Genomic DNA, 19,739 nt, shown 5'->3' with positions numbered 1-19,739 from the left:
CACTCGGCCGCCCGCTGGATTGCTAAATTTGCCTCCCAACCATTTGTCTCGTCCTTCAAGCTGTTGACTTCGTTCAGATCGCATCATTGGAGTCAGTCGGATCGAAGCGCCCGTACTTTGCTGCTCGCCTCACCTGCGTTTTCCGGCCGCTGTGTCTCACGGCCGCCCATTGCGTGCGCCACCGGCCTCAGGCTTCCGTCTATTTTCTACTTCGCTTTTTTCTGACTTCAGTCCCATTGGTTCGGTAAAACGGCGTCCCGACTGCTCAGGCGCCTCCCATATCGGCAGCTTCCCGCTCGGGGCTTCCACAGCTCAGCCAACGCCTCCAGTATCTGCAGACTCCAGCACCGACTGCTCAGACAAAGCCTCCCATATCCGCAGCCTCCAGATCTTGGCTCCCATAGCTCAGCCAATGCCTCCAGTATCTGCAGACTCCAGCGCTAAACCCCGACTGGTCAGACAACGCCTCCCATATCCGCAGCCTCCAGCGCTCTGAAGTTTCATGAGAACTCCTCCATCTACTGGGCTCCCCCCAATCTCACAGAACAGAGTACGTTCGCATTATTTTGTCATCACTACTTTAGAATCAGAGAGTTATCGGCTGGACAGCGATGGAGCCTTCCCCTTTCAGTAGCGCTGGCCTGCTTCGTAAATCTAGCAGAACGGCTCAGGCTTAGTTAAGGTGAATTTACACGGGCCTCAGCAATGACACCCAAGTCAGGGAAATGGATATCTTAAACAGAAAGTACTCTATGATCCAGTCATTCTTTTTCTCTCTCTCATAGGAATTCTGTCATTGCTGGTCCCACTGTCCTGTTTGGTCCGTGCCGGCTCCCGTCTGCATTGTGCGCAGACTCTCCTGGCTGAACTGTTTCCTTTCACATCCACGAATTGTTACCGCACAGATGTGGGCATTTCCCCCACTTGCTTTCTGCTAGTCCCCATAGGTCTATCCCATCCTTCTCATTGTCCGACCAATAACCCGTTCTCCTGCGTGTGGTGCGCTGAGTCGCACAGACTGACGGGAAAGATAAAGGAATAAATCGCTGGGAATGATGACGTGGAGTGGTCCGGCATTCGCTTGTTTAGAAGGATTCGGTTTTCCACCAACACGAAGATTCAAGGAGGAGCCTGAAGAGACGGAGGATGGGTTGTGCTCGTCATTTGGACGAACCGGAGTTCACGGGTAGGGTATCTGTATGCGGGAGGGTGTCCGCTTGATCTGCCGAGTGAGGGGAAGACTAAAGGGAAATCATGTTCAGACTTCAAAGTTCAGAATCAATTCCCCATCAAAGTACGTATATATCACCGCAACATGAGTCTCCGGTTCATTATCTTCCGGCCACTCACAGTAGATACAAAGAATTATAACAGAATCAACAAGAACAAAAAGAACTGCACACAAACGAATAAACAGCCGAAGTGACAAAGAATGGGAACGGCATCCGGAGGCAGTCTTCGGACGGTGAGCCTCTCGGCCGCATCGACTCTGAGGACAGGTGAGGAGCCGGGGTTCGGTTTCCAGCTCTGCAGTGAGGTCCGGGTTCAGGGGCACAGGGTCCGGGGAGAAGGTACCCACTGGGGTAAATCCAGCCCGGCACCCCTCCGCCTCCCCCACCCTCCCCCGGTCCTGAAGCAAATCCAGTCACGCCTGTACCCAGATTAGGCGGTTCTCCGGTCAGCGTCTGTTCTCCATGTTCGGTGTGGCTGAAACTAAATCCCGTCTGTCGGTATAAAAGGCAATACCCTTTGGCTTTAGAAATGGAGGGATGTCAATGGAGCAGACTGACACGGCCGCTGCCTGGGGATCGACGCCAGGGGGTGTCTGGAGCTCGGGCTGGGCATGACAGTCAGCGACCGCTAGTGCTGCGATGCTGAATAGGCGGCAGGCGCTGGGAAACCGGAACAAAAAGATCCTGTCAGAATACAAAGTGGCCCTTTGAGACCAAAGGCTGCGACTGTTGCCGTGTTTCTCAGGAGAGCAGTCCACTCACAACGGAGATCACCAAGGCAGTTCAGAGAAGAGAGGCCCGTGTTTCTCAGGAGAGCAGTCCATTCACAACGGAGATCACCAAGGCGGTTCAGAGAAGAGAGGCCCGTGTTTCTCAGGAGAGCAGTCAACTCACAACGGAAATCACCAAGGCCGTTCAAAGAAGAGAGGCCCGTGTTTCTCAGGAGAGCAGTCCATTCACAGCGGAGATCACCAAGGCGGTTCAGAGAAGAGAGGCCCGTGTTTCTCAGGAGAGCAGTCCACTCACAACGGAGATCACCAAGGCGGTTCAGAGAAGAGAGGCCCGTGTTTCTCAGGAGAGCAGTCCACTCACAACGGAGATCACCAAGGCGGTTCAGAGAAGAGAGGCCCGTGTTTCTCAGGAGAGCAGTCCACTCACAACGGAGATCACCAAGGCCGTTCAGAGAAGAGAGGCCCGTGTTTCTCAGGAGAGCAGTCCACTCACAACGGAGATCACCAAGGCAGTTCAGAGAAGAGAGGCCCGTGTTTCTCAGGAGAGCAGTCCACTCACAACGGAAATCACCAAGGCAGTTCAGAGAAGAGAGGCACGCGTGATATGGTGATGAGAAGTAAACACGTTTATAATGCGTGTATACTATTGAGTAATGGAACTTGAGATTCATATGACAGGAGACCGGGGCAAACTTAACATAAGAAACATAAGAAATAGGAGCAGGAGTAGGCCATCCGGCCCATTGAGCCTGTCCCGCCATTCAATAAGATCATGGCTGATCTGACGGTAAACTTAGCTCCATCTACCTGCCTTTCCCCCATAACCCTTAATTCCCTTACTGTGTAAAAACCTATCTAACTGTAACTGGAGTATGTCTAGTGAAGAAGCCTCAACTGTTTCCCTGGGCAGAGAATTCCACCGATTCACCACTCTCTGGGAAAAACAGTTACCCCTCATCTCCGTCCTAAATCCTCTCCCATGAATCTCGAGACAATGTCCCCGAGTTCTAGACTCATCTACCAATGGAAACAGCTTTCCTACTTCTATCTTATCTATGCCTTTTAAAATTTTGCACGTTTCTATAAGATCCCCTCTCATTCTTCTGAACTCCAGAGAGTATAGTCTCAGACGACTCCATCTCTCCTCATAAGTTAACCGCTTCATCCCTGGAATCAAACCGATGACCCTCCTCTGCACTGCCTCCAAAGCCAGTCTATCCTTCCTCAAGTATGGAGACCAGAACTGCACACAGTACTCCAGATGCGGCCTCACCAGTACCTTGTATAGTTGCAGCATGAGCTCCCTGCTCTTGAATTCAATCCCTCTAGCAATGAAGACCAATATTCTGTTTGCCTTCTCAATAACCTGTTGTACCTGCAAGCCAACTTTTTGCGATTCATGAACAGGAGCTCCCAAGTCCCTCTGCACAACAGTATGCAATGTTTCACCATGTAAATAATAATCTGCTTCTCTATTATTCCTTCTAAAGTGGATGATCTCGCATTTGCCAACGTTGTGTTCCATCTGCCAGACCTTGGCCCACGCACTTAATCTATCTTTATCCCTCTGCAGACTCTCCACATCCTCTGTACAATTTGCTTTTCCACTCAGTTTAGTGTCATCAGGAATTTATGTTACGCTACACTCAGTCCCCTCTTCCAGATCATCAATGTAAATGGTAAACATCTGCGGGCCCAGTACCGACCCCTGCGGCACCCCACTCACCAAAGACTGCCAACCGGAGAAACACCCATTTATACCAACTCTCTGCCTTCTATTGGTTAACCAATCCACTATCCATGCCAATACACTTTCTCCCACTCCATGCATCCGCATCTTATTTATAAGTCTCTTGTGCGGCATCTTATCGAATGGCTTCTGGAAATCCAAGTATATAACATCCACCTGTCCCCCTCTATATAATGCACTCACTATGTTCTGAAAGAACCCCAGTTAGTTTATGAAGCAGGACCTGCCCCTTCTGAATCCATGTTGCGTTTTTCTAACTGTCTCTCCATTTAAGCATTTTCCCGACTGCAGTTGGTAAGCTAACTGGCCTATAGGTGACCGTCTTTTGCCTGCATCCTTTTTTAAGAAGTGGCGTGACATTTGCTGTCTCCCAATCCGCCGAGACCTGCCCAGAGTCTAGAGGGTTTTGATAAATGATTACCAACGTGTCTACTATAATCTCCGCCAACTCTTTCAGCACCCTGGCTGCATCCCAACAGGACCAGGGGACTTATCTACCTTCAGGCCCTCTAGTTTTCCCATCACTATCTCTTTAGTGACAGTGATATTAACGAGGTCCTCACCTCCCATATCGGTCATAACATCCTTCTTTGACATATTAGACGTGTCCTCCACCGTGAAGACAGACACAAAATAGTCGTTCAATGCCTCCGCCATTTCCTTATCACCCAATATCAATATCCCCTTATCGTCTTCCAAGGGACTTACGATTATATCCGGAATTGTATCGTATATCGCCCTATCTCTAATAATGCATCGGTCGTAATATAATTGTAGGACTCTGACCCTAAACTGGTCGGAAATCTATTTATAGTAAAGTCTGGTATCTTTCATGAGTTTGAGGAAAGAGAGATTTTGGTGACGATGCTTGCCACTAGATGGCGCCTGTGTAAGTAATCAAATTCAATAAAACGGTAGCAGGTTCCTGGAATGTTTTGGATAGTTCCCAGTTTCTCTTGGCATTTTCTGTTTTAATTGTCTTGAATTTGTTGTTGTTTTTTATTGTGTGATGTTGATATTTTTGTGTTAACCCCTGTTAGGGAATTTCCTTTTCCACACAAGACTCAGATCCAGGTATTCATTCGGAGACTCTTTATTTCCGTGACCTGGAGAGCCGTCCCGGAGAGCAACGGCTCCGCTGACAATCAGTACACGCAACGTGTTTATCGCTGATTCTAACGGGTTTAGTTTATTCAGCATTTCCATCTTTGGTATTGATCCGGGGAAACTGGAGGGGAACACACCTCAGTCACGTGGCCGGGTGGTGTACAGCTGCAGGCTGGAAGGCAGGACCATGTAGTCTCATGTCTACAGCGGGAGGCTAAAGGGCAACGCCAGGATTCTCTGCTGATGCAGGCACTGAGCGACACACACACTCAATTCCATATTCTCGCAAAGGTATTTACCAGACCGGACCCAGTTGACCAACATTCCCCTCCTTTTTGATCATTCTGATCAATTCTCCTCCTCGGGAAAGGGCGGGTTTAACTGAAGGGGGAAGGGGACCCGTGTCCCGACAGGCCAGAAGGGGACAGTGCAAAGCAGTTACCAATTTGCAAGTATTTACGAAGTCTCCCAGGAATCTCCGATTCCCCACTGTCACCATTATTCGCTGTCACGGCCACTCTGTATCTCAGCATGTAAAGCCGACGGTGTACCTGTGGGTCCCGTCCTTTGGAGCGTCACAGAGCGAGGTTCCGGCACCTTTTCACTGGGCAGCTCGAGGTCCCATCCCGCGGGAGGGCAATGGATTCCGCGTTCAATTTGCACAAAGCCTGGCGTCCCAGTATGTTAACGTGTGAGTTATTGGCTATAACAGACGTTTCCTCAATCCCTCTCCCGTCTACTCTAATATCCACGGGCTGGGATAATGGATCGACATGGGGACTCCGGCTATCTTCGCGGTTTTTATACTCATAGTACTCTCTCTAAGGCAGTGCCACAGAGGGGCTGACGGACGGTATAGTGGCGCCGGAATCGATCAGGACACGTACTGCTTTCTTTGCTATTTCGACATCTAGGAATGGATCCTCCTGCGGGTCCTCATGAGCCCTGATCAGAGCGACTTGATTCGTCTTCCCCTCGTAGCCTCCCTACTGGGACCCGAAGGGTTTACGCCGAGTGAAATGTGTCATTTCCCGGGGGGGGGCTCCGTGGGGGATTCTTTCTAACTGCCCTCTCCTACCCCTTCTCTCCTCTCCGCCTCAGCTCTCTCTGGCCTAATGCCCCTTTCGCCCACATTTCCTACATTCGTTCTGCCTCTTGTCGCAGGGCCTTGGCCGAACTCCCGCCTTCCACTCCCCTTTTTTTGTGAACTGCCCCCTTTCTCCCGTGATCATAAACAACCCATTTCGTTCCGTGTCGGTCAGGGTCTGGGTTACCACATTCCGTTGCTGGGTCTACCAGTTCAGATTGGTCAATTAAAAGGCAGGGGCGACCTCGGGTCGGAGTCAGTTCGGGAAGGTTCGTACAGCCCACCGGGCATTTTGCTGGTCCAGGGGTGTTTCCGCATTTGCGTCCCAGGTGTCTTTGAATCGAGCAATGATGGCAGTAACGGTCTTTCCTTTCTTTTCCACGTGCCGGGCAACTTCTCCGAAGCCCCCATGCTATCGAGCTGCGGCAAGGATAGGGGGCTTTATGTTCGCGCACCCTCGTTTCCATAGCCTGTCGGGCTTCCTCGCCGACTGACGGTGGTCAGTCTCCCTCGGGAGTAGCCTTGGCAGCGAGAAGATGGGCTCCGCCCCAGTCCAAGAAGTTTCGTATTTGATACGGAAGAGCGCCGGTAAATTCCCAGGCAGCGGGTTAAACATTTGACTGTTGCGAGTGAGCTAATTATGAAAAGCTACAGGTTTTCTTAGTGGATCCGGGGCATCGCTGATCGGACTGCTTACGTCAGTCGGGGTCCAGAGTTTTTTAAATAGGGATATCGTCCACTATTATCCGGGGGATTTGAAGGGTCCCTCTCCCCTGTCTGGTGGAAACTCGACCCTCCGTGAACAGAACGTCCGTTCCCGCCCGCGGGCTCCGGAAGAATCGGGCAAAGGGGCAGGGTTCGGGACCAGGCGAGCGAACCTCTGGTGCCGTCACCCCCTGGGCTGGCTACCCGTTCCGGGATCTTTATTGTTGCAACCCCGCTGCCATTTCTATAATCTCGTTGTCATTCATGGGCGGAGGCGCCAGCTGAGGCTACAAACCTCCCAATAGGACCTTCGGACTGACGCTAGAATCTGCCATTGAACTATTATTCTCCCATTTCTTGGCCTTTACCTTAGGGCGCAGACGCCGCTTTTCCACCTCTTCCCATTCAGTAAAACATGTAAGTCAGTTCCCAATTAGGATCCCCACGCCCGTTCTCAGATTCTCCCTTCCGATATCCGAGTTTTACAAAACCGAAAGAGACGACAATGGGCCAGTCTACTTGATCCAACACGTAAATCACTAGAAAAGGTAGCGGAGTACCTGTTGTCCCCTGTTTTCAATCAAACCTTATAGGCGGACGAACCCGGAGGAATTAACGTGTCGCGCAATAATTGTTCTGTGTTCTTGTACTTTGCAATTTTCCTCTCCGTGTCCTTATTCACTGGGGCCGTGTTCGGATCGGCCGGGCGTCGTTCATGGGGGCGTCCTTTGTTGTTATCCAGTTCGCTTGACCAAGACTTACTGAGCTTAGGGAAGACGGTATGGTCCGTCGATATTCAGCCAGCCGCGCCACCTTAAGGAAGAGAGGGTAGAAGTCGGGAGCAGCGAGGCTGACTGTGAGCAGGTTTGTGGTTCGTTAGGGGGTTGCTCTGTTAATGAACCGGAGTACTGAAATGAACGGATATTTCACCGCGCTTTTCACCTGTTCTCGGAATCTGGACTGAGTGGCGGCGTAAATGAATGTGTTCGTGCAGCAGCTGAAATTCCTTAGCAAATATCCGGCATAGGCGGAAATAATTTCCGAGTCATTCCCCTGTGTTCCTATCCCGGTGATGTGATAGTAGATAAATTCTGCAACATTCGTCAGTCACAGGAGGATGAAGCTGCCGGAGAGGGTGAAGAGCAAAACCACAGACCTCTTCCGGCTCTCCATCTCCGGGTCACTGCTGCTTCCACCCTTGCTCTGACCCCTCAGCCCCCTACCGACCCGACTGGCCACTAAAATGTGCCTGAGTGTCAGAGCGTTGAGCAGCAGAATTAGACCGAATGGGAGGAACGGAGTTAAAACGATGTTAAACCAGTCATACGCCATCCACGCCGGTTCAGTGAAGTAACTTGGCTTCGGATAACAGAACCGTGGTACATGGTTAATGATCTGTATTGGGGTGTGTCAGGAATGGACAGGAGGAGGAGTATAGGAAACTGATACAGGACTTTGTGATATGGTGCAACTCAAACTACCTGCGTCTCAATATCACCAAGACCAAGGAGATGGTGGTGGACTTTAGGAGATCTAGGCCTCATATGGAGCCAGTGATCATTAATGGAGAATGTGTGGAGCAGGTTAAGACCTACAAGTATCTGAGAGTACAGTTAGACGAGAAGCTAGACTGGACTGCCAACACAGATGCCTTGTGCAGGAAGACACAGAGTCGACTGTACTTCCTTAGAAGGTTGGCGTCATTCTATGTCTGTAGTGAGATGCTGAAGATGTTCTATAGGTCAGTTGTGGAGAGCGCCCTCTTCTTTGTGGTGGCGTGTTGGGGAGGAAGCATTAAGAAGAGGGACGCCTCACGTCTTAATAAGCTGGTAAGGAAGGCGGGCTCTGTCGTGGGCAAAGTACTGGAGAGTTTAACATCGGTAGCTGAGCGAAGGGCGCTGAGTAGGCTACGGTCAATTATGGAAAACCCTGAACATCCTCTACATAGCACCATCCAGAGACAGAGAAGCAGTTTCAGCGACAGGTTACTATCGATGCAATGCTCCTCAGACAGGATGAAGAGGTCAATACTCCCCAATGCCATTAGGCTTTACAATTCAACCGCCAGGACTTAAGAACTTTTTAAAAGCTATTGTTAATGCTTTTTGAGATAGTGATTTAGATGCATATCATATTTTTTTTACTGAGTTAAGTATTGTATGTTATTAGTTTTGCTACAACAAGTGTATGGGACATTGGAAAAAAAGTTGAATTTCCCCATGGGGATGAATAAAGTATCTATCTATCTATCTATCTATCTATCTATCTATCTATCTATCTATCTATCTATCTATCTATCTATCTATCTATCTATCTATCTATCTATCTATCTAGCTATCTATCTATCTATCTATCTATCTATCTATCTATCTATCTATCTCTCTGTAAGTAGAGTGGGCCGTTTTTCAGACAGAACAGACCGCTAGATGGCGCTAGAACCACGGCCGCCGTTCTCCCCGTGCAGTCCTTTGTTTTCAGTTTCTGACAGCAAATGACAACAAACTGATCGAAGGTGAAAGTGACGGTGAACCAGACGGAACAGTTCACGGCAATGCGGGACAGAACACGGAGAACAGTGCACACAGGAAACAAACGGGAAAATAATGATGATTGAGTTGATACAAAACAACCTCGGTGATAATGACCAGTAGATCCGCCGCTGCCATGGCCACCAGGAACCACGTGGTGCAGAAGGAGAGGCCGCACTTTCCCCGGGACAGGATGACAATCGCCACTAAATTCACTGGAGAAAGATAACGGAATGACATAAACATTATTATTCGCAATCAGGCACCCCAAAGTTAATCGCCCTCCATTATCCATCAAGGGTAAGGTTGAGTTACTGTTAACCTCAGATTCACTGCGATCGGATTCCAATGATTCACCACTCACGATCATTAAAGAATTTCATCTGATATCCGTCGTGATCAGTGTATTCATTTTTCTGAAATTTTGCCTCCTAGGCCTCGACAGCACGGTGCAGGATACATATTCCCTGCACCCAGACTCTCAAGTGATAGAATCATAGAAATCTACACGGCATTACAGGTCCTTCGGCCCACAATGTTGTGCCGACCATGTAAATTCAGATGGAGATTATCTGCAACATTTGCAAATCATTCATCTTGCTCAGTGCGAATGAATGCACAGGTCATTGTTAGAATGAAGCAGCTTCGTGACGGAGCGTCCAGTCCACGTGATCCAATCCCCGTCACAGTACAGCCACGTCCGAAGCCAAGATGGTGAACATTCCTCTATTGCGAGTCGGTATTTCTTAAGCAAGGAGCACAGGCTGCACGCGACACTCCAATTCTTGCCTCATAATATCGAGACAAAGTTGGAGTAGGAACACTTGACTCTGACGGGGATAAAAGTTACTTGCTGAGAATATCAACTGACCATTTCTGACTTGAACTGGTTGCCCTATTTACACGTGAACAGTGGACAGTGTTCCAGGTGACCGGAGAATTGGCGCACGAGAAATTTCCAATAAATTATGAAAATCGCTATTTTGGAAGCATTTCGCTTTTAATTTTCCCAATTCATTACATTTATCCACGTTATTATTTTTTCAATTGCCATGGATTTTCGCACACATCGAGAGTCACTAAATTCCACTGGATCATCCCGGCGTCCTCATAATTCTCCACATCGCCGGGAATTTCAATCAATTTCATCTCGCCCAGAACTTCAGAAAAAAATAACAATAAAACGCCCGGTCCCGACCTTATCGACAGAATCGATCCAGTCTATATCGTGACAGACGGGCTCCATTCTGTGCGGTACCGCACATGTGATTTCCTGCTACCCTAAAAAGGAATAATTTATTGACAACATCTGTATTTTTCGTCTGACAACGATTGTTCAAACTCGCACATCACTGTCTTTTCCACGGGGTAATTTATCCGAGATAATACTTAGAATTTCATACTTTATAGGGAATTAGAGAATCGTTCCTGTTATTGCTGATGGACTAGACAGTTCAGAGAGATGGGGCAGAAAAGGAATAAAAGCGTGGGGAGGGATGGAGAGAGGAGGATATGGTGGGGAGAGAGAAGTGGGGGATGAGATGGAGAGAGAAGAGGGGACAGGGAGGGAGAGAGGGGATTGAGGGAGAGAGAGGCTGAGGGAGTGGGTAGTCTCCTCTACTCCACTTCTCTTTCTCCCCTCCCCTCCTCAATCTGATCCCTCCCTCTCCCCCACCCTGCAGAAGATAGTGATGATCCACTCCAACCAGCCGGCACCGACAGTCCTCGCCTCCATCTTGTCCAGCAAGCTGCCGCCCACTCCTGCCTTTGACAGGCCCCAGTGATGACACGTCCCCCTACTCCATGGGACAGCCTGAAGGGCTCGGGCCGAGCCTGGCTCGGCCCGAAAGAAAAATCAAGGCGGGATTTTGGAGACGGAGGGGGAAGGAGGTAACGGTGCTAGTCACATTCCTCCCCCGTGGGAACCCCCCAGTTCCTGCTCCCTTGTTACTAGCCGCCCTTTCCCACCCTCGGCTCCCGTCACTCCAGAAACACTCCGCTCCCTGTCCCCTCGCTCTCCCCTCTATCACCGCCCATCTTACCCTGGCTGGCGGCCATTTTGTGATGTTTACCATTGACTTCCGCTCTCCCAGCATCGTAGAACGGCGCACATCCATTTCCTCACCTTCCACACACTTCACGTTTATTCAATCTCAACTCCTCATCTCTCCTCTCCTTTCTCTCCCTCCTCGCTCTCCCAACTCTCCATTTAACCTTCTGCCGACAGCCATTTTGTGACAGTGTAAGCACACCCCTCCCCTTTCTTGCCGTCCGTCTTATTTACGAAGGAAATGTCACCACCCATCCTTCCTCCTCTATTGAGTAAGTCACTCCCCCACACTTCCCATCCTGTTCCTCCCCACCCTGTCCCATTATTCTCCCTCCCTCCCCGTCCCATTACTTCCCCTCCTTCCCCGTCACACCACTCCCCCCTCCCTCCCCATCCCATCGCTTCTGGTCCCTCCTCCTCCTATCACTTCCCCTCCCTCCCTGCCCCATCATTCCCCTTCCTCCCGATCACATCACTCCTGCTCCGTTTCTGTCGTTTCACTCCTCCTCACCCCGTCTTTATCTTTTCCATTTCGGCCACCAGTTTGTGATAGGAACTTCCGCCCCTCCACTCTCCGTCCCCTATTGAGTCAGTGACTTCGGCACGTTCACTGTCTCATCAGTCCACTCCTCGTCCCATCACTCCTTTTCCTCCTAAATCCCTCACCCTGCTCCCCAAAACACAATATATACATTAGTTCATTCAATGACAAAATTGTTAGACTTAAAACATATATACAATGCAGAAGGCGATATAAAAACACAAATGAAAATGCTGTTATTACAATCAATAACACACTCGATCCCGGGATTGTATCCATGGGCACCGCATGTTCCTTCGCCATAGATTCTGAGTGCGACAGTGGCCATTGTAAGTCAGTGTCTCACTCCATCCCTGGCGGCCACATTAACCAAGGATTCGTCCATTTTAAATCAGCGCGTCCCTCCCTCTCTTGTGCTCACTTCTACCAAAGCCGTCACTCTCTCCCCCAGCGGCCATTTCAAGTGAAGCGTCGGACATCCCATCTCTCCCGGAAGTTCCCGGAATCTCCCGCATATTGATAGCGGCTCCCTGACGCCCGCAACTTATATAAAATATCACAGAAATCGTTTTTTTTGGGAAAGAGAGAGAGAGAGAGAGAGAGAGAGAGAGAGAGAGAGAGAGAGAGAGAGAGAGAGAGAGAGAGAGAGAGAGAGAGAGAGAGAGAGAGAGAGAGAGAGAGAGAGAGAGAGAGAGAGAGAGAGCGCATGGCAGAGTATTGCAAAAACAGAAAATACAAAACGTACTTCACCCCAAACTACACTGAAGTTTACCCCGCCTAATTAGGGGTCAAAATAATGACAGAGTTGCTCGCTGCACTGTCTGCAACATTGTGTTTTCTATTGCCCATGGGGGGTTAAATCACTGTTGAGGTGAGTTTAACGGGTGTCATTCGTTCATTAGCACAGCTAACGTTATTTAAACTAGCTGGCTGGCCGCTAAGGAGCTACACTATTGCAGACATCCCACCTCTCCCGGGAGTTCCGGGAGTCTCCCGCAAATTGATGGTGCCTGCTTCCCTGAAATGAGATTTTGCAGCGTGAGATTAATTGAATTCAACGTGTCCTTCACTCCTTCTCTGCCGTTCATTTTATCCAAGGCGTCGCTTCCTCCTTGGTCCCGTTTCGACCCGGCCGAACGGGGTCTCATTCAGTCACCACATCTCTTCCTTTTTATCAATAAAATTAACGATGCTGACGGCCGTTTTCAATCGCCGTCTCACCCCCTCCCTTCCCAGCGCTCAATTTAAACAAGATATCACAACAGTAAACTGCCCCGTCAGACAGGATAAGCGAAGCAGCGGCCATTTTATGTCAGAGCAATAGGTCATTTTACATCGCCCCCATTACCCCCTCTCTCTTCTCAATATGCCACTGACTGCATTTCGGCCATTTTACCCGGTGCGTCTCTCCCGCTCTGTTGTTTGTCCATCACTCTCTCCCTGCCGGCCATTGTAACAAAGGAATCAGGGACTATTTCAGATCTGGCCGCCACTCCCTCTGATTTGTCACCTCCTGGCGTCCATTTTCTCTCAGTGCATCCCTCCCTTCCTCCCTGGAAACCATTTTCAAAGTGATCGTCACTCCCTCCCTATTGACAATGTTATATTGGCGCGTCACTCTCTCCCTGGTATTAATTCTATATTCTGGTTGTAATCTAGAATCTAATAGTTAATCAGCACATAACCTTCCCCGCCCCATGTGATAATTTTCAGTCAGTGCACAAGCCTCACTCTGTCGGCCATTATCACTCAGCCCATCACTTTCTCCCCGGAGACCATTTTCAGTCAACCTTTCACTCCCTCCCCAGTGACCATTCTAAATCCTTCTGTCGTTCCCTCCCTATTCACCATTTTCAATCAGGAGCCCCTCGCAGGACAAACATTCTCGACCACCCTCCACTCGATTGCGCAGACTGTTTATCACAAATAATAAATATATCGCAAGCAATAGAGACCGATCCGACATCCTCATCTCCCGATCCTGTGCGTCATCACTCCGAGTGTCGTGGAGAGAGGAGGATACAGACACCAGGAAACGTGTGCGGTATTATTCCCGGTGTCGATACAGAGACCCGACACCGTGCGCGGTAAAACTCTCGGTGTGGAGACAGAGAACGGGAACCGTGCCTGGCAAAATTCCCAGTTTGGAATATGGAGACCGGGAACTGTGCCTTGTATAATTTCCTGTGTGCTATGTGGACACCGGGAACCGGGCGCAATGAATCACCCGGCGTGGGGACACGGAAACAATAACCTCTCTCACATCTTCAGGAAGGCGTGTCGAAGGTCCTTCCATCCGATCGTATCCACCGTCTCCGCCAGGAGATGAGCATCGTCAGTGTTACAAAGCCGTCAACATCCACACCACCCTCGACTGTCCGTGTGACTAATAAACCCAACGGCGTTCTCATCAAATTTCGTAAACCCCGCTCCGAGTTCTGTCAAATACAGAATTCAGGCGTCCCCGCCAATTGCCAGCATCCCACTCCTGTCGGAAATGAACTGAAAGAGGTCCCATTGGGAGGCAGATGGTGGGAAGGGACAGATCGCACTGGGTGATCGGACGACAGGAGTGAATAGGAAGCGGTGAAGAAGGTTGGAGTAAATGGGAAGGGGCGGGTCCACTGGGAGGCAAATAGTGGTAGTGAATGGGAAGGGGCGGGCCCACTGGAAGTTTGGACGATGCAAGCGAATGGGTAGGGGTGTCTCCCGTTAGGAATGTGGACGGGTGGAGTGAATGGGAAGGGGTGGGGTCCATTGGGAGTGCGGATGGTGGGAATGAATGGGAAAGAATGACATTTGATTGGGATCACGGTCCGTGTGAGTGGGCGGGTGGCGGCGGCGTCCTGTGAGTAGTGCGGACCTTGGGAGAGGGACAGAAATGGGTGGAGTCCCACTTTGCAAAATTATCCTCAACTTTGATTTCATCCTGGGCTACTTCTGGACCCTAGAAGTCAAATGTGATTGTTAACCGCTATGGTTACGATTCCCATCTGTACACCCCTGCCCGTTTGTGCCACCTCCCACCCTCTCCTGGTCTGTGCAGTGTGTGTGTGTGTGTGTGTGTGTGTGTGTGTGTGTGTGTGTGTGTGTGTGTGTGTGTGTGTGTGTGTTCCCTGTGCTACAGTTCCAATGAGAGTCTCCTCTGTAATCTGTTTCAACTCGAGAACTTTTTGTTCCCGTGTCTGACCCCAGAAGAGTGTGATGGGACGGTGTGGAGGGAGATTCACTCTGTGTCTGACTCCGGGAGTGTGTGATGGTACGGTGTTGAGGGAGCTTCACTCTGTGTCTGACCCGGGTGTGTGTGATGGGATGGTGTTGAGGGAGCTTCACTCTGTGTCTGACTCCGGGAGTGTGTGATGGGACAGTGTGGAGGGAGATTCACTCTGTGTCTGACTCCGGGAGTGTGTGATGGTACGGTGTTGAGGGAGCTTCACTCTGTGTCTGACCCCGGGTGTGTGTGATGGGATGGTGTTGAGGGAGCTTCACTCTGTGTCTGACTCCGGGAGTGTGTGATGGGACAGTGTGGAGGGAGATTCACGATGTGTTGACCCCGGGCGTGTGTGATGGGATGGTGTTGAGGGAGCTTCACTCTGTGTCTGACCCTGGGAGTCTGTGATGGAATGATGTGGCTCAACGCCTGTATTCCTTCCCCATCCCTATCGTACTCGGGACCCAAGTGAAATCACGTCTGACATTGCAGTCGATTTTAACTGTCTACGGGGGCAATCAGCCACGATGGGGGTAGGGTGGAGATGCGATCCTGGACACCCAGACTCTGAGACGCTGCTGTACCAGTGTGAGGATCTCAGACCCATTATTGCAGTTCACCGGGGGCGGGGGGCAACAGGTCACTGTTTCTCCTTTAATGTGACTCGAGTCCGACACCAAGACAGGAAATACAGCGGTTTATTGATTTCATCATGACAAATGTAAATTAAACAACGTGTGAGCTGCTGACGTGCGGGAATAAACAAGCTGCTCCCGACTCACTCACAGTCACACACAATTAACTGACCGGCGACAACGAGTGACCGGTTGAATAATCAGTCCCGTTTCTCACCGTCACTCTGCATCGGGGAACCGATGATTATAAAATCACTCTTCAGGGCCGTGTCCGGGATCGCTGCAGAACCAGGGTCACTGCCGAGGGATTTGTCATTTTAACATCATTATATCGGCCAGGCTGCCGAATGCACCATCCTCAGCAAATGGAGCAAAAGGATTCTTTCCCGGGATAATCCCACCCCGGGATACCTGTGTCCCAGACTGTGCCCCGTCCCCGGGCTCTTCCTGCTTGTGTAATACCCCGGGGTCTCACGTGGGGGAGTCTTGAACCCGCACATCCGGCGGAAGCTGGTGCTGGACCGGAAGAGATATACGTCAGTGCAGGAGCACAACGAACAACACACAGCGCGAGACTGGAGCCGGTTCCGTTAAAACCGTTGGGAATCACACCTGGAGCGCGGCCATTAAATGTAAGGGCGGGAGTTAAATGGGAGGGCGTGGAATCTGTCAAAATGTCCCCATCCTGCGGGCAGGGATGTTCGCACATTCAGATGTTCACAAATCCACTATCAGTCCGGGTCTGAGTCCCCGCAGAGATCTCAGTTTATTCCCCTCGGTCTCACTGAACCGATTCCAGTGCAGCCTGAAACAGATGGAGGAATAAAGATGAAATAAAGAGATTACACAACAGTGTCAGTAACAGGGGACTGGGGTTAATGTTTCAACAGCACTCACAGACAAATATCACCAGAAAACCCGCGGATCCACTGATATTTTATCACATTGAAAATTAACACAAACACTCACCCGATCCACTCCAGACTCGGGAGGGTCAGTAGGAGGCGGCGGAGAGCGGGGACAGATCGGTCTGTCAGCGAGTTTGATCCCAGGTTCAGCCACGTCAGTGATGGGTTTGTACTGAGAGCGGAGACGAGATCCTCGACACCAGAATCTGTGAGACTGACACTCCCCAGACTGGAGATGAGAGAGAGAGTGAGGGTGAAGGACACAGAGAGACAGGAGACGGTACAAATCCCCAGTGTTTATCATATTAATGTTCAGTGTCAGACACCCAGTGACTGTAAACACAATCTCCCACAGTCTGGTACTCACCGCAGTGTCTGTATTTTACACTCCGGGTTCCTCAGAGCCATAGACACCAGTTTCACTCCTGAATCTCCCAGATTATTATCACTGAGGTACAGCTCCGTCAGTGATGGGTTTGTACCGACAGCGGAGGCGAGATCCTCGACACCAGAATCTGTGAGACCGACACGGGTCAGCCTGGAGATGAGAGAGAGTGAGGGTGAAGGACACAGAGAGACAGGAGACGGTACAAATCCCCAGTGTTTATCATATTAATGTTCAGTGTCAGACACCCAGTGACTGTAAACACAATCTCCCACAGTCTGGTACTTACTCCAGTTTTTTTATTTTACACTCCGGGTTCCTCAGAGCCGCAGACACCATATTTTTAAGTAGGTACAGTGGAGGTGTCGGGGGTAAGACTTTAACAGAGAGAGTGGCGAGTGCGTGGAATGGGCTGCCGGCAGCGGTGGAGGAGGCAGAAACCATAGGGTCTTTAAGAGACTCCTGGATGGCTTCATGGAGCTCAGAAAATTAGAGAGCTATGGGTAAAGCCTAGGTAGTTCTAAGGTAGGAACATGTTCGGCACAGCTTTGTGGGTCGAAGGTCCTGTATTGTGCTGTATGTTTTCCATGTTTCTTTACTGATCACATTAATGTTCAATGTCAGACACCCAGTGACTGTAAACACAATCTCCCACAGTCTGGTACTTACCCCAGTTTCTGTATTTTACACTCCGGGTTCCTCAGAGCCACAGACACCAGTTTCACTCCTGAATCTCCCAGTTTATTATAACTCAGGTCCAGCTCCGTCAGTGATGGGTTTGTACTGAGAGCGGAGACGAGAACCTCGGTACCAGAATCTGTGAGACCGATATGGTTTAGCCTGGAGATGAGAGAGAGTGAGGGTGAAGGACACAGAGAGACAGGAGATGGTACAAATCCCCAGTGTTTATCAGTAACACAATTACTGATTTTTTTCTTCAGCACGACTGCACAGGTCGGCCAGTGAGAACAGCGAGAAGAGTTTAAAAGGAAGACAGATTGACAGAGCAAGCGTCAGAGGAGCGGGAGACAGAGTAGGAAGGCTTTGGTTCAACGGGGCTTCGGCGATAAAGGGTCGAGGCGAGGTAGGTTATCTGTTTACAATACAGACAGAGAGTATGTGTGTGAGGCTGGTTGTCTCTGCTTAGTGTCAGATCTGGGAGATCCGTCGTCTTTGTGATTATTATTAATGACCTAGATGAGGCAGTGGAGGGATGGTTTAGTAAGTTTGCTGATGACACAAAGGTTAGTGGGCATTGTGGATAGTGTGGAAGGCTGTTAGAGGTTACAATGCGACATTGATAGAATGCATAACTGGGCTGAGAAGTGGCAGATGGAGTTCAACCCAGATAAATGTGAGTTGGTTAATTTTGATAGGTTAAATGTGATGGCAGAATGTAGTATTAATGGTAAAACTTGGCAGCATGGAGGATCAGAGGGATCTTGGGGACCGAGTCCATTGGACACCCAAAGCTGCTGCGCATATTGACTCTGTAGTTAAGAAGGCATACGGTGTATTGGCCTTCATTAATCGTGGGATTGAATTTAAGAGCCGAGAGGTAATGTTACAGCTATATAGGACCTTGCTGGGACCGCACTTGGAATGATGTGCTCAGTTCTGGTCGCCTCACTGTAGGAGGGACATGGAAACCATAGAAAGGGTGCAGAGGAGATTTACAAGGATGTTGCCTGGTTTGGGGAGCACGCCTTATGAGAATACCTTGAGTGAACTCGGCCTTTTCTTTTGGAGGAACGGAGGATGAGAAGTGACCTGACAGAGGTGTACAAGATCATGAGTGGCATTGAATGTGTGGATAGTCAGAGGCTTTTCCCGAGGGCTGAAATGGCTAGCATGAGAGGGCATATTTTTAGGTGCTTGGAAGTAGGTACAGAGGAGATGTCAGGGGTAAGTTTTGTTTTACACGGAGACTATTTAGTACGTGGAATGGGCTGTCGGCAGCGGTGGTGGAGACGGAAACCATAGAGTCTTTAAGAGACTCATGGATGGCTACATGGAGCTCAGAAAAATAGAGGGCTATGGGTAATGCTTAGGTATTTCTATGGTAGGGACATGTTCGGCACTGCTTTGTGGGCCGAAGAGCCTGTATTGTGCTGTCTGTTTCCTATGTTTATTTGTTTCTACTGATCACATTAATGTTCAGTGTCAGACACCCAGTGACTGTAAACACAATCTCCCACAGTCTGGTACATACCACAGTTTCTGTATTTTACACTCCGGGTTCCTCAGAGCCGCAGACACCAGTTTCACTCCTGAATCTCCCAGGTCATTCCACCCAAGTCTAAACACAAACAGACAGATTGATGAATAAAGTGATTCAAACCGTGGGTCTGGGGGAATTTCTGTCACTCAGATATTTCAGGAAATATTAAACCCTTCAGTAAATCACTGATCGGAGTTCCCATCACTGTCAATGTCCCTCACTGCCCAGCTCCAGCATATTTACCGAATGCCAGTAATTTAGTCCCACAGTGAGAAAGATTTGTAAATGGGAAAGTGTTAATGGGAGATATTGGAAGTGATCCCACCTGAGGGAAAGGGATAGGAAGACAGATCCTGCAGGAGGAAGGTGATTGAGGAAGAGAGATCCCACAGGAGGATGGAGGAGGGGACCCAATAGAGGAAGGAGGATGGGGATGAGAAGTTCCACAGCAGGGAAACAATAATCCCACAAGATGAGATGATCCAGAAATAGATTGTACAGGAGGGGTTGGTCTGAACTGAGGCCCACAATCGGGAGAGGAGATGCGCCCATGGGGTCTGGGTATCTGGTAGTGAGCAGTCACACAGGTGGACTGATGGTGATAGTCACACATGGGGAAGGGCAGGGGAGGACAATCTCACAATGGTA

At 49.8% G+C, this 19,739-nt stretch overlaps 2 protein-coding genes across 4 annotated transcripts in view; both read right to left on the bottom strand.

Annotated features, from left to right (window-relative positions):
• Positions 1-19,739, bottom strand: part of LOC140720783 (uncharacterized) — a 421,256-nt gene that overhangs the window by 159,369 nt on the left and 242,148 nt on the right. The window lies entirely within an intron of this gene.
• Positions 15,650-19,739, bottom strand: part of LOC140720778 (NACHT, LRR and PYD domains-containing protein 3-like) — a 77,189-nt gene continuing 73,099 nt past the window's right edge. Inside the window, exons 10-14 of the mRNA XM_073035614.1 lie at positions 19,083-19,169; positions 17,540-17,710; positions 16,853-17,023; positions 16,547-16,714; positions 15,650-16,382 (exon numbers count right to left, since the gene is read on the bottom strand). Coding sequence (XP_072891715.1) covers positions 16,295-16,382; positions 16,547-16,714; positions 16,853-17,023; positions 17,540-17,710; positions 19,083-19,169 — 685 coding nt within the window. The 3' untranslated portion in view covers positions 15,650-16,294. The remainder of the gene's footprint in view (positions 16,383-16,546; positions 16,715-16,852; positions 17,024-17,539; positions 17,711-19,082; positions 19,170-19,739) is intronic.

The sequence above is a fragment of the Hemitrygon akajei genome, unplaced genomic scaffold, assembly GCF_048418815.1.
Source record: "Hemitrygon akajei unplaced genomic scaffold, sHemAka1.3 Scf000047, whole genome shotgun sequence".
NCBI lineage: Eukaryota > Metazoa > Chordata > Chondrichthyes > Myliobatiformes > Dasyatidae > Hemitrygon > Hemitrygon akajei.
This window is presented reverse-complemented; position numbering and strand designations above follow the sequence as displayed.